The 13,217-nt window shown below is 38.0% G+C and overlaps 1 protein-coding gene across 1 annotated transcript in view; it reads right to left on the bottom strand.

The window, feature by feature from the left end:
• The window catches only part of LOC116900137 (low-density lipoprotein receptor-related protein 1B-like), a 324,045-nt gene that overhangs the window by 268,046 nt on the left and 42,782 nt on the right, over positions 1-13,217 (bottom strand). The window contains exon 3 of the mRNA XM_032901911.1: positions 4,930-5,187. Coding sequence (XP_032757802.1) covers positions 4,930-5,187 — 258 coding nt within the window. The remainder of the gene's footprint in view (positions 1-4,929; positions 5,188-13,217) is intronic.

The following is a 13,217-nucleotide window of genomic DNA, read 5'->3' as shown; positions in this document are numbered from 1 at the left end:
AGGGAGGACGAAGGAATTAGGTAGGTAGTTGGGGAAACACTCTCACAGAAGTAGGGGAAGGGGGAATGGGATAGGAGGGTTCCCAAAGGGGAAACCAGGAAAGGGTATAACATCTCATACCTCCTGTCCCCTACCTCCAGTATCCATAAGGATGTCTCCACCTTACCCACCCCCCAGACCTCTAAATTTCCCGGGGCCTCCAGTCTCTGGACGGTTAGGTGTGTCTTCTCTGACTGAACCCGGGCCCATGAGTCCTCTGCTATATATGTGTTGGGGGGTCTCATCTCAGCTGGCTTATGCTGCCTGTGTCTGTCTGCTATCTAGTGTCTGAGAGGTCTCAGGGGTTGATACTTCTCTTCCTCCTACAGGGTTGCCCTCCTCCTTAGCTTCGTCCAGCTTTTCTCAAATTCAACCAGAGAGGTTAGCAGTTTCTGTTCATTGGTTGGGTGCATATCTGCACCTGCTCTTTCAGCTGCTTTTCGGGTGTTTTGGAGGGGCAGTCATGATAGGTCCCTTTGTGAACACCCCATAGACTCAGTTTTGGTGTCTCGGTCTTGGGGCCTCCCCTTGAGCTGGATCCCATTTTGGGCCTGTCACTGGACCTTCTTTTCCTCAGGCTCTTCTCCATTTCCATCCCTGCATTTCTTTCAAACAGGAAGAATTATGGGTCAGAGTTTTGACTGTGGGATGAAATACCACTCAGCTATTAAGAACGAGGACATCCTGAGTTTTGCAGACAAATGGATGGAATTAGAAATTATCATTCTGAGTGAGGTAACTCAGACCCAAAAGGATATCCACTACATGTTCTCACTAATAAGTGGATATTAGCCCTCCCCCATAAAAGTACAGAATACTCAAGATACAGTCCACAGAACTCAAAGAGGTCAAAAAACTGAAGGGCCCAAGTGAGGATGCAACAGTCCTACTTGGGAAGGAGAAGAAAGCAAGTTGGGAGTGAGGGAGGGAGGGAGGTAGGGAGGAAGGGAGAGAGAGAGGGACAGGGGCGGGCAAGGAGATGGGGGTGGGAGGACAGGAGAACCTGATCTGGTATTGAATGGGGGTAAAGGACTGAAGTCCTGAGGGCCAGCAGAAAAAAATGGAAACAGGCAACCTCATGAAGAAGGAGGTTGGGAGGATGCTCTAGAATGTACCATAGATGTGGGAAGTGTGAGATCCTCAGGACCCACCAAACTTTTAACCCTAAATTTGTTCTGTCTAATAGAAATGCATGGACAAAGATGGAGCGGAGACTGAAGAATTGACAACTAATAATTGGCCCAATTTGGAACCCATCCCATGGTCAAATAGCAATTCAACATTATCAATGATAATATGTTATCCTTATAGACAGTCTAGCATAACTGTCCTTTGGAAGTCTCTACTCAGAAGCTGAATTAGCTGAGGCAGAATCCCACACCCAAACACTGAATCTAATTTAAGGCCTCTTAAGAAAAAACTGGGAGAAGGATTGAAGGCCCTGAAGGAGCTTGTAACCCTACGTGAGGACCCACAGTGTCAACTAACATGGACTTCTGGGAGCTCTCAAAAACTAAACCACCAAGTAAAGGCCACACAAGAGCTTGAACAAGGCCCCTGACACAAATGTAGCAGACATGAAGCTCAGTCTCCATCTCGGCCTCCAACAACTGGAATGGACCCTTTCACCAAAGTTGTATCTGTGCCCCGACAGGGCTGCCTTGTCTGACCTCAATGAAAGAAAATGCCTCTATCCTGGCAGAGACTTGATGCACTAGGGTCAGGAGATACCATGGGGGTGCCCATCCTCCCAGAGGAGAAGTGGGTGTGGAAGGAGGGTTTCTCTGAGGAAGGACTGGAGGGGGCAGTCTTTGTTGTAAACAAATAAACAAATGAATAAATGAATAAAGAAATACATAAATAAATTTACAAAAATGAAAAAGTGAAGTCCATGCCAGAACATGCAAAAAAAAAACTCATCATAATCTTCAGATTATTTGAGAATCTCATACAACAACAGAGCAAAAGTATGTGTGACAATAGGTCTTTAATAATAAAATTAAAGCTACCCTAATCTACTTCATTCACTTCTGAATAGTGTCCTGATGAGATCAGCAGCTTACTTTTTATTTCAGTGTCCGTGTTTCTACCACAGTGTTCTCCAAGAAAACATTTAAAAAATAATTAACTGCACCAAATATGTTTTGTTAAGATACTTCAATAAAAATCAGGTTTATTTGCAAGTCAATTAACTCAAAATTATCTTCCAAATCTATTCTTTAGAGAACACAATGGCAGATATGAAATCAATGGTATCATAAATACGAAAATATAAAATCATGTGGAAATATGCTCTATCATGTTCTCCAGTGTTGCTTAATCAAAATGATTTCTCATGCATGTCACTGTACCCTCTCTTTCATTATTTCACAATATTGCTTTAAGGATTTTCTAAGTGTTAAGAGGCAACACACCGGGGTTGGGATTTAGCTCAGTGGTAGAGCGCTTGCCTAGCAAGCACAAGGCCCTGGTTGGTCCCCAGCTCCGAAAAAAAAAAAAAAAAAAAAAAAAAAAAAAAGAGGCAACACACCTAGGGGAGCTACACAAGAAGCATTTGTAGGATATTTTATACAACACAAGTCTTCATAACACCATTTCCACCTCATTCACAATTTTTAAACGTCCCAACTTCCTGATACTAGTAGTATGAGACTACAATTTTGATTTGTTAGACTGGAAAAACAAGATGGAGAGACAGAGAAGTATTTGTAAAAGCTATAAAATCTGGTTCAAATCAGACCACACTTTCTGTATGATGTTACCCAGCTTCTGAGAATCTCAATTTTTTCATCTATAAAAGGAAATAATAGCTTTTTTATGGCATAAATAACCATTTAGCACGATGAATAAAATTATCATATCTGCATCTGGGGAGCATCCATTTTTCTAGCATTAAGCTAAACAAAATTTCAAACTAGCAAACAAATATGAGGCTTAGTTGTTTGAGGTCTGTTTTAACCATTTAATTTCGCATAACACTCTTATGATCTGAGTTAAAATTTTGTCTTTTATAAATCAAAAAGGGGCTATCTCTTCTTCTGGCTTGGGGATGAGTTGTATATACAAAAATTAAATATATAGTGACTAAAAATCTATAACAGAACACATGACGTCATACGAGTCTGCGAACCAAGACATTTTGATATGTCTTGATTATTTTTTTTTTTAAAAGAGCCCTTTGAAATGCATTTTGATAAGGTCAGATAAAAGACACCTAAAAACAATGGTGCTGAAAAATTGCAAATGTAATCTCTGAATTAGTTAATGGTGACATGCATTTAACTAGGCTTCCATTGGTCCATTATTTTAACTTATATGATGTGACAGAGCCTTTATGCAATTATACATGCAGGGAATATTCAAGCTTCATTATTAACTCACAAATTGTCATGGTAAATGTAGAGTACATCATACTCCATGGCAGCTATGGAATGACAAGTTGCTAAAATGCATAGCTTACAATTATGAAAGAGGCCAGGCAATCTTACCCACATTTCTGTCTACACTTATCATTAAATTACTTCTTCATACTTAAACACTTTTAAAAAATTAAAAGTGATTATATAATTATAAGACTTAAACCAAACATCATAAAAATTCTTTACACTAAATAAAATAATTAAGAGTCCACTTCTTTTCTTCATTTCAAAAGGAATATGCTATTCAGCCTTCCCCAAGTGGCTAAACAAAAGTAATCTTCATTTGTATAAATGTCTTGATATTTTATAAATAAAATATTAGTAAGTTATAAGGACATGTTTACAGTTATTATGATGTAAAATTTTTTAAATTATTTAGGTTTAAAAAGTAATGTTTTTTTGATAATTATCAAAGAGATAAATACTAGGGAATGGTAAATATAGAAAGAAGACAGCTGGAGGTAATCTTGGGAACAATCTTATGTGATTAGTGATTGTCCTGGTTACGTCACCATTATTTATGCTATTTATGGAGATGAATACATTTGTTTTAGATGGGGCAATCAAAATGAAACAAAAAGATAGTGCATTGGTTCAAATTCAGTTCTTGCATGGACCCACGTTTGAGATATGCTATGAAATACCAAACTTTGTTAAGGTGGGTATGGATGACTGTCCAAATCACCAAATACTTTTCATCAGCAAATTACATTTATTTGAGTTTAGAATATTTTTCTTTCTTAAGGTTTATGCTATTTTTCCATTTAATTTTAGCTTATAAAATTAATGAGGGCATCATTTTCTGTGAACAGAAAATAACTAGGTACATGTTAAAATTCTCATTCAAGGTTATCTAAGCATAGTCAAATTTTCTTTCTCTGCAAGAGATGTGGAAGAGGGACTGTATATGTGATGTTCATATTTGTGTAACCTTATGATTTTAGTTTGTTGTACTATGCACAGAGAGAAGAGTGGTTACAAATCATAAAATCAAAATCAATCAATCAATAATTGATATTTTAGAAAGTAATAAAATGTACTGATTTGCTTTAGTTAAAATCAATACAGAGATGTTTTTCTTTCAATTGGTATAAACCTAATAGTTTTCAGTTTATGTGAAATAAATACCATAGCCAGTAAGTCATAATTAGTAAAATAATTTTCCAAATTTCTTCTTTTATTGAGATTCCATTTTTGCAGTCACAATGTTAACTATATTTCATCAAAAAGTGTCAATTACATGCCAGGTAGAACCCAGGCAATATGAAAAAATATTGCAATAAATATTGCAATTTGCTACTGAGGGATAAAGAGCTACTAAACCTGGGTGAGTGAACACAAGCGAATATAAACCCAAGTCACTCATATTCACACATGCAGCTCTTTAGTCTGGCTAAGTAGAGAGGTAAGAAAAGAATGTAATGTCTAGGGGAAATTCTTGAGAGGCAATGCAGAAAATTGAAATACTTACTGTGGAAGGATTGAAGACTGTTAATTATCCTTTGATCTATCAATCTTCCTGATTTTGTCATCTGGCCACATTTGAGTTGATTAGAAGATTCTCCTGATTCAATCCAGCAAATCATTTCTTCACTATAAATAAAATCTAGAGTATGGATTTCATTTCTGTTAGCTGAGCTTAGAGTTGTCATTTTGCTTCCATTGATGTAGAAGAGCTCAATTGTTTCAGGACTTGCAATTAGTAACATTGGTGGCTTATCTGAAGGTTCTGGAACAAAACATATAAAATTGTTATTAAGAAAGAGGGCAAAGAAGAATTAAATATATCACTATTTGCAGATGATATGATAGTATACTTAAGCAACCCCAAAAATTCTACCAGAGAACCGGTAGTTGTTTATCCGGCTGATAAACAACTTCAACAAAGTGGCCAGATATAAAATTAACTCAAATAAATCAGTAGTCTTCCTTTATACAAATGTTGAGCAGGCTGAGAAAGAAATTAGGGAAACAACTCCCTTCACAATAGCCATAGCTAATATAAAATACCATGTGATAACTCTAACCAATGAAAAGAATTTCCAGTATTTCAAGAAAGAAATCAAAGAAGATCTCAGAAAATGGAGAAATCTCCCATGCTCATGGATTGGCAGAATTCAAATAGAAAAATGTCCATCCTACCAAAATCAAATTACAGATTCAATGCAATCCCCATAAAATTTCCAACATAATTCTTCAAAGACATGGAAAGAACAATTCTCAAATTCATCTGGAAAGGCAAAAAACACAGAATAATGAAAACAATTCTTAACAATAAAAGAATGGGTGGGAGAATCCCTGACCTCAAGTTATACTACAGAGCAATAGTGATAAAAACTGCATGGTATTGGTACAGAGACAGATAAATTTATCAATGGAATAGAATTGAAGTCCCAGAAAAAAGCCACACACATACTCACACATGATCTTTGACAAAGAAGCCAAAAATATACAATGGAAAAAAGAAAGAACCTTCAATAAACTATGCTGGTCTAACTCTCTGTATGTAGGAAAATGAAAATGGACACATATTTGTCACCATGCACAAAACACAAGTCCAAGTGGATCAAGGACCTCCACATAAAACCAGATACACTCAATCTAAGAGAAGAAAAAGTGGTAAAGAGCTTTGAACTCATTTGCAAGGGAGTCCAAAACAGAAGTCCAATGGCTCATGCTCTAAGATCAAGAATTGAAAAATGGGACCTAATGAAACTGGAAAGCTTCTGTAAATCAAAGTAATAGTCAATAAGACAAATAGGCAACCTAGAGATTGGGAAAAAATCTTCACTAACCCCATATCCAATAGAGGCCTAATATCTAAAAATATATAATGAACATAAGAAGCTAATGACTAAAATGACCAAACAACCCAATTAGAAAATGGGGTATAGAGCTAAACTGAGATTCACAACAGAGGAATATCGAATGGTGGAGAAGCACCTAACGAAATGTTCAAAGTCCTTAGTGATGAGAGAAATGAAAATCAAAATGACCCTGAGATTCCACCTCCTACCAGTCAGAATGGCTAAGATCAAAACCTCAGGTGACAACACATGTTGGCAAGTATGTGGAGAATGAGGAACACGCCTCTATTCCATTGCTGGTAGGATTGCAAACTGTTACAACCACTCTGGAAATCAATTTGGAGGTTCCTCAAAAAATTGGAAATAAACCTACCTAAAGACCCAGAAATACAACTCTTAGGAATATACCTAAAAGATGCCCCATCATGCCATAGGGACACGTGTTCCACTATGTACATAATGGTCTTAATTGCAATAGCCAGAAGCTGGAAACAACCCAGATGTTCCACACCAAAAGAATGGATACATAAAATGTACTTCATTTACACAACATAATACTACTCAGCTGTGGGTACAAAGCTGGATTCTCAGAAGTGCAGACAATCCTGAGAGCTCAGATCCTATTGAAAGAAAGCAGTCTCTAGGAGTACTGACACACAGGCTTAGAGGAGGGTCAAGCCACTGTCAGAGAGAGGAAGAAAAGCTAGCACCAGAGATAAGCAGATGATGAGAAGCAAGGGCAAACCCTAAGCAACTGAAATCAAGACCACCTGGCATCGTCATTGCTCAGTTCCCCCACCCAGCAATCTCTGGATACTCAAACACACCAGAAAAGCAAGATTTTGATTTAAAATCACAACTCATATTATAGTAGAGGACTTTAAAAAGGAAATCAATAAATCCCTTAAAGAAATACAGGACAACACAGGTAAACAGGTAGCACCCTTTAGAGGAAACACAAAAATCTCTTTAAAAATTACAGGAAAACACAACCAAATAGGTGGAGGTTTTGAGGAGAACCATCCAGAATGTAAATGGAAATAGAAACAACAAAAAAATCACAAAGGGATACAACCCTGGGGATAGAAAACCTAGGAGAAAGATCAGGTGTCATTCAAGCAAGCATTACCAACAGAATGCAAGAGATAGAAGAGAGAATTTCAGGGGCAGAAGATAACATAGAAAACATTGACACAAAAATCAAAGATAATGTGAAATGCAAAAAGCTCCTAGCCCAAAGCATCCAGGAAATCCAGGACACAATGAAAAGACCAAACCTAAGGATAATAGATATAGAAGAGAGCAAAGAATCCCAAATTAAAGGGCCAGTAAATATCTTCAACAAAATTATAGAACAAAACTTCCCTAACCTAAAGGAAGATATGTATAAATATACAAGAAGCCTACATAACTTCAAATAGCTTGGACCAGAAAAGTAATTCCTACTATAACATAATAGTCAAAACACCAAATGCACAAAATGAGAAAGAATATTAAAGGCAGTAAGGGAAAAAGGTCAAGTAACATATAAAGGCAGACCTATCAGAATGACACCAGACATTTTACCAGAGAATATGAAAGTCAGAAGATACTGGACAGATGTCATACAGACCCTAAGAGAAACAAATGACAGCCCGGGTTACTATATCCAGCCAAACTCTCAATTAACATAGATGGAGAAACCAAGATATTATATGACAAGGCCAAATTTATAGAATATCCTTCAAAAAAGCCAGCACTACAAAGGATAATAAATGGAAAACTCCAACACACAAAGGGAAACCACACCCTGGAAAAAGCAAGAAAAAATCAACTAACCCAAAAGAAGATAGCCACACAGACATAACAATGAAAATAAAAGAAACAACAATCACTGGTCCGTAATATCTCTTAGCATCAATGGACTCAATTCTCTAATAAAAATACATAGACTAACAGACTGGAAATGTACAGAGGATCCAGCATTTTGCTGTATACAGGAAACACACCCCAGTGACAAAGGCAATGCTACCTCAGAGTAAAAGGCTGAGAAACAATTTTCCAAACAAATGGTCCCACAAAGTAGGAGTAGGCATTCTAATATCAAATAAAATTGACTTTTAACCAAAAGTTATCAAAAAAGATAAGGAAGAACACTTCATATTCATCGAAGGAAAAATCCACCAAGATGAACTCTCAATCCTGAATATCTATGCTCCAAATGCAAGGGGACCTACATTCATAAAAGAAACCTTACTAAAGCTCAAAACACACATAGCACCTTACACAATAATAGGGGGAGACTTCAACACCCCACTCTTATCAATGGACACTTCATGGAAACAGAAATTAAAAAGAGACACAGAGAAGCTAACAGAAATTTTGCACCAAATGGACTTAACAGATATCTATAGAACATTTCATCCTAAAACTAAAAAAAGTACAGATCTACAAAAGCCAGTACTAAACATGTCAAGAATTGACAAATGGGACTTCATAAAATTACAAAGTTTCTTTATTGCAAGGGACACTGTCATTAGGACAAAACTGCAACCACCAGATTTGGGAAAGATCTTTACCAATCCTACATCAGATAGAGGGCTAATATTCAATGTATACAAAGAACTCAAGAAATTAGACTCCAGAGAAACAACTAACCATATTAAAAATTGGATACAGAGCTAAACATAGAATTCTCAACTGAGACATATAAAATGGCTGAGAAGCATCTAAAGAAATATTCCACATCCTTAGTCATCTGGGAAATGCAAATCAAAACAACTCTGAGATTCCACCTCATACCAGTCAAAATGGGATACTCAAAAACTGAGGTGCTGTTAAGGATTTGGAGAAAGAGGAACACTCCTCCATTGTTGGTAGAATTGCTCATACAACCACTGTGGAAATGAGTCTGGAGGTTTCCAAGGAAATTGGACATAGTACTACCTCAGAACACAGCCATGCCACTCCTAGGCATGTACCCAAAAGCTGCTCGAACACATAACAAGGACTCATGGTCCACTATGTTCATAACAGCCTTATTTATAATAGCCAGAACCTGGAAAGAACCCAGATGTCCCTCAACAGAGGAATGGATACAGAAAATGTGGTAGGTACATTTACACAATGGAATACCACTCAGTTATTAAAAACAATGACTTCATACAATTCATAAGCAAATGGATGGTACTAGAAAATATCATCCTGAGTGATGTAACCCAATCACAAAAAAATACACATAGTATGTACTCATTGAACTCATTGATAAGTGGATATCAGCTGAAAACTCAAATTACACAAGATAAAACCCACAGACCCCATGAAACTCAAGAAGGACAATTTGCATGGTGACAGGGGCTGGATACAGCTGTCTCCTGAAAAGCTCTGCCAGAGCCTGACAAATACAGAGACAAATGCTCACAGTCATCCATTGAACTAAGAACCGAGTCCCTATGGGAGGAGTTAGAGAAAGGATTGAAGAAATGAAGGGGTCTGCAACCCAACATACCCCAACCAACAACAATACCAACCAACCAGAGCTCCCAGGTACTAAACCACCATCCAAAGAGTACACATGGACAGACCCATAGCTCCAGCAGTATATATAGCAGAATATGCCCTTGTTGGGCACCAATGGAGAGAATCCTTTGGTCCTGCCACTGCTCGACCCCCAAGTTTAGGGGAAAGATAGTGCCTAGAGGCTGGAAGGGGAGGGTGGATGGGTGGGTTATCAACCTTGTAGAAGAAGGGCAAGGGAGGATGGGTTAGTGGGTTTATAGATGGGAAACCGAGAAAGGGGATAACATTTGAAATGTAAATAAATAAAAAATATCCAATAATAAAAAAGAAGTACGAGGCCATCCTGAGTTTTGCAGGCAAATGGATGGAACTAGAAAATATCATCCTCAGTGTGGTTACCCAGACCCAAAAGGACAAGCACTGTATGTTCTCCCTAATAAGTAGCTATTAGCTATAAAAAAAGTACAGAATACCAAATACACAGTCTGAAGTACTCCAAAATGTCTAAAAGCTGAAGTGCCCAAGTGATAATGCCTCAATTCTCCTTGGGAGGGAAAAAAAATCAACCACAATGGGGAGGGAGAAATGGATAGTGGATTGGAGTGGAGGGAGAAGGGAATACGATCTGGAATTGTCTGTTGGGGGAAAAGGACAGAAGCCCTGAGGGCCAGCAGAAAAAATGGAAACATTGGGAGCTATCCTGAGAGGAAGGAGGTTGGGAGGACCCTCCAGAATGTACTAGAGACCTCGGACCTAAGAGACACTCAGGACTCAAAGTAGGGGACCCTAGTAAAAATTGTCCTACATTAGTTATAGGAAACTTGTTGACTCCACCTCTAGCAGAAAGACAGGGCATGAAGTGAGGGTTGCTATCCCACAGTCAAAACTTTGACCCATAGTTCTTCCCATCTGAAAGAAATGCAGGAATGGAAATGGAGAAGTGCCTGAGGAAAAGAAGGTCCAGGGACAGCCCCAAGTGGGATTCAGCTGAAGGGGAGGCCCCAATACCTGACACATTACTGAGGCTATCGGGCACTCACAAAAAGGGATCTAAAAGACCCAATGAACAGCTGAAAGAATCAGATGCAGACATGTCCACCGAACCAACTAATAGAATTTTGTTGAATTTGGAAAAAGTTGGAGGAAGCTGAAGTGGAGGGCAACCATTTAGGAGCAGCTGCAGTCTCAATTATCCTGGACCCCTGAGATCTCTCAGTCTCTGATCACTAACCAGGCAGTAGACACCAGCTGACATGAGGTCCCCAACACTTATACAGCAGAGGACTCCTGGATCTGGTGTCAGTCAGTGAAGATGTACCTAACTCTCAAGAGACTGGAGGCCCCGGGAAGTTGAGAGGTCTGTTGAGGTAGGGTAGGGACATCCTCTTGGAGACAGGATTGGTGGAATAGTGATGTGGTATGGGAAGTGGAATGTGGGATGGTGGACCAGGAGGGATCTGGAGTATGAAAATAAATAAAAAATTAAAAAAGTAAGAAAGAGGGATTGATATTGTCTTGCTTTTCAATGGTGCATTATCAATTGAAAGTTCCTCCTGTACTTTCCAAACATCATTGGAGTATCTAAGAATGATTTCATGAAGACCTTCTAAGTAAGCTACACACATGTCTCATTGAATGCATCATTTCAGTTTCTGGGAAACTGTATTTGTCTGAGCATTTTCTTCCATTACACCCTAAGCCAAGATGTGTGGTTTGAATTTAAAGGACATGCTCTTAAGTTTTATATATGTTGAAAACAGGAAGTTCTGTGCTGTGAATTTTGTTTTTGTTTTAGGCACAATGCTGTATCTGAAGGACATACTCTACAGTTGCTGAGCATCCCTTGGGAGTAAGGACATGCATTTAGACAGTGAATGTGAAAGGTAAGAAATAGACCCTCTGGAGCACAACACAGGAAACTCAGGCTCCTAGCAAGATGCACTTTTAACCTTGACCTTTCTGGCTGTAGGGTGTTCTAAGATCCAATCAATCAATTCTAGATGGAAAACAAACTTTACGACTGTGCTTTTATGCAATCCTGACATTGGGGTCTGATGTTTTTGATGGGTGAAATGAAATTTTCCAGAATTTTAAAGACACTTTCAAAGGTAGTAACAAACCCCACATGAAAACAAGTGTTTCCAGAGCATGGTTTCATGCTCACAGTAGTATTATTACTGAAGTGCTAGAAAATCCAGAATTTCTTATTTCAGCTTTTTAAAATTCGCTATGTACCACTAAGTCTTTTCGGCTCACATTATAAACCTCTCATTACTCATGTCCACTGCATCCCATGCCAAGCTGCCAGGATCTCTCAAGACTTACTACTGTGTCATTTCACCTGTTTTCCCTCCTTATAATGCTGCCTCCTCTAAATTGTCTCCCATCACACAAGCCATAATTATGCCAACAACAGTCAGTGCAGATAATACCAACTTTAGGTTCAGTCCCCCAAAAGGTTACTCCACACAAAACACAATCAAGTTTTGAAAACTTTCCTAAGATGTCTTTTGCTAATATCTTCAATGCTTTTTTTCCCCCATTTCCCCAGTACTGTTGCCCCCTGTCATCTTGTTCTAAAAAGGTTGCAATCTATGGTGTTCCTTGTATAAGTTACAGAGAGTGAAAAAAATGTGGATCCCTTCTTTGAATGCCACCTTCTTATCCCACATTGACTAAGAAAGAGGCTTACCTCATTATTCAGACATAATGTTTCCGGTGAGAATCTCTGTTACATCATATAAAGCTGCTAGTCTCCTTTTCTCCATTAACTTTTAGTAAGTGTTTCTTTACTATCTCTGCTATATCACATATAGTTTCCTATTACTTATTTGTATACCTTAAGTGTTCTATTTCAAGCATCTAGCAGAAAAGCTGAATAATATAGTGCTCAGAGAAACAAATGACAAAGAATTTTTATACAACAGTATTTTCTGGAAATGTTTTGTGAAACTTAAAAAGAAACACATAGAACATAAAATATATTTTAGTCTTTGAAAATGATCTAGGAAAAGATTGAAAAAAATCAAAAAATCATAAACTAAGCAGCCATTGTGAGGATTGTGAAATAGAACCAAAGAAAATACATATATTTGAGTAATTATGTAAATCTAAACTTCAAATCAAGATTACATAGTGGTTCTTGATATTAATGTTAATAATAAAGAAAACAGGCTCTTTAGCTAGAATTCTCTCCTAAAACTTGATGTTGTCTTTCACAATGTTAAAAGGCAGTAACAGAATGTAGTCCAGTGCATTTCATGAGTACTGACACTCTTTCTCCTAGGCAATTACATTAGCATGTTTTGTCAGCATCCACACTAGCAATAAGAATTCCAAGTTCCCAATTCCAGTAGTGGCATGTGGCTGGCCCAACTTCCATGCCAGCCACCAGAACTTCAGTATCTCTGACTGTATCAGAGTCCATGCTGGACACCACAACTCCAGCTCCTAA

Source organism: Rattus rattus, chromosome 5 (assembly GCF_011064425.1).
Source record: "Rattus rattus isolate New Zealand chromosome 5, Rrattus_CSIRO_v1, whole genome shotgun sequence".
Lineage (NCBI taxonomy): Eukaryota > Metazoa > Chordata > Mammalia > Rodentia > Muridae > Rattus > Rattus rattus.
The sequence above is the reverse complement of the archived record's forward strand: the minus strand, read 5'-3'. Positions and strand labels throughout refer to the sequence as shown.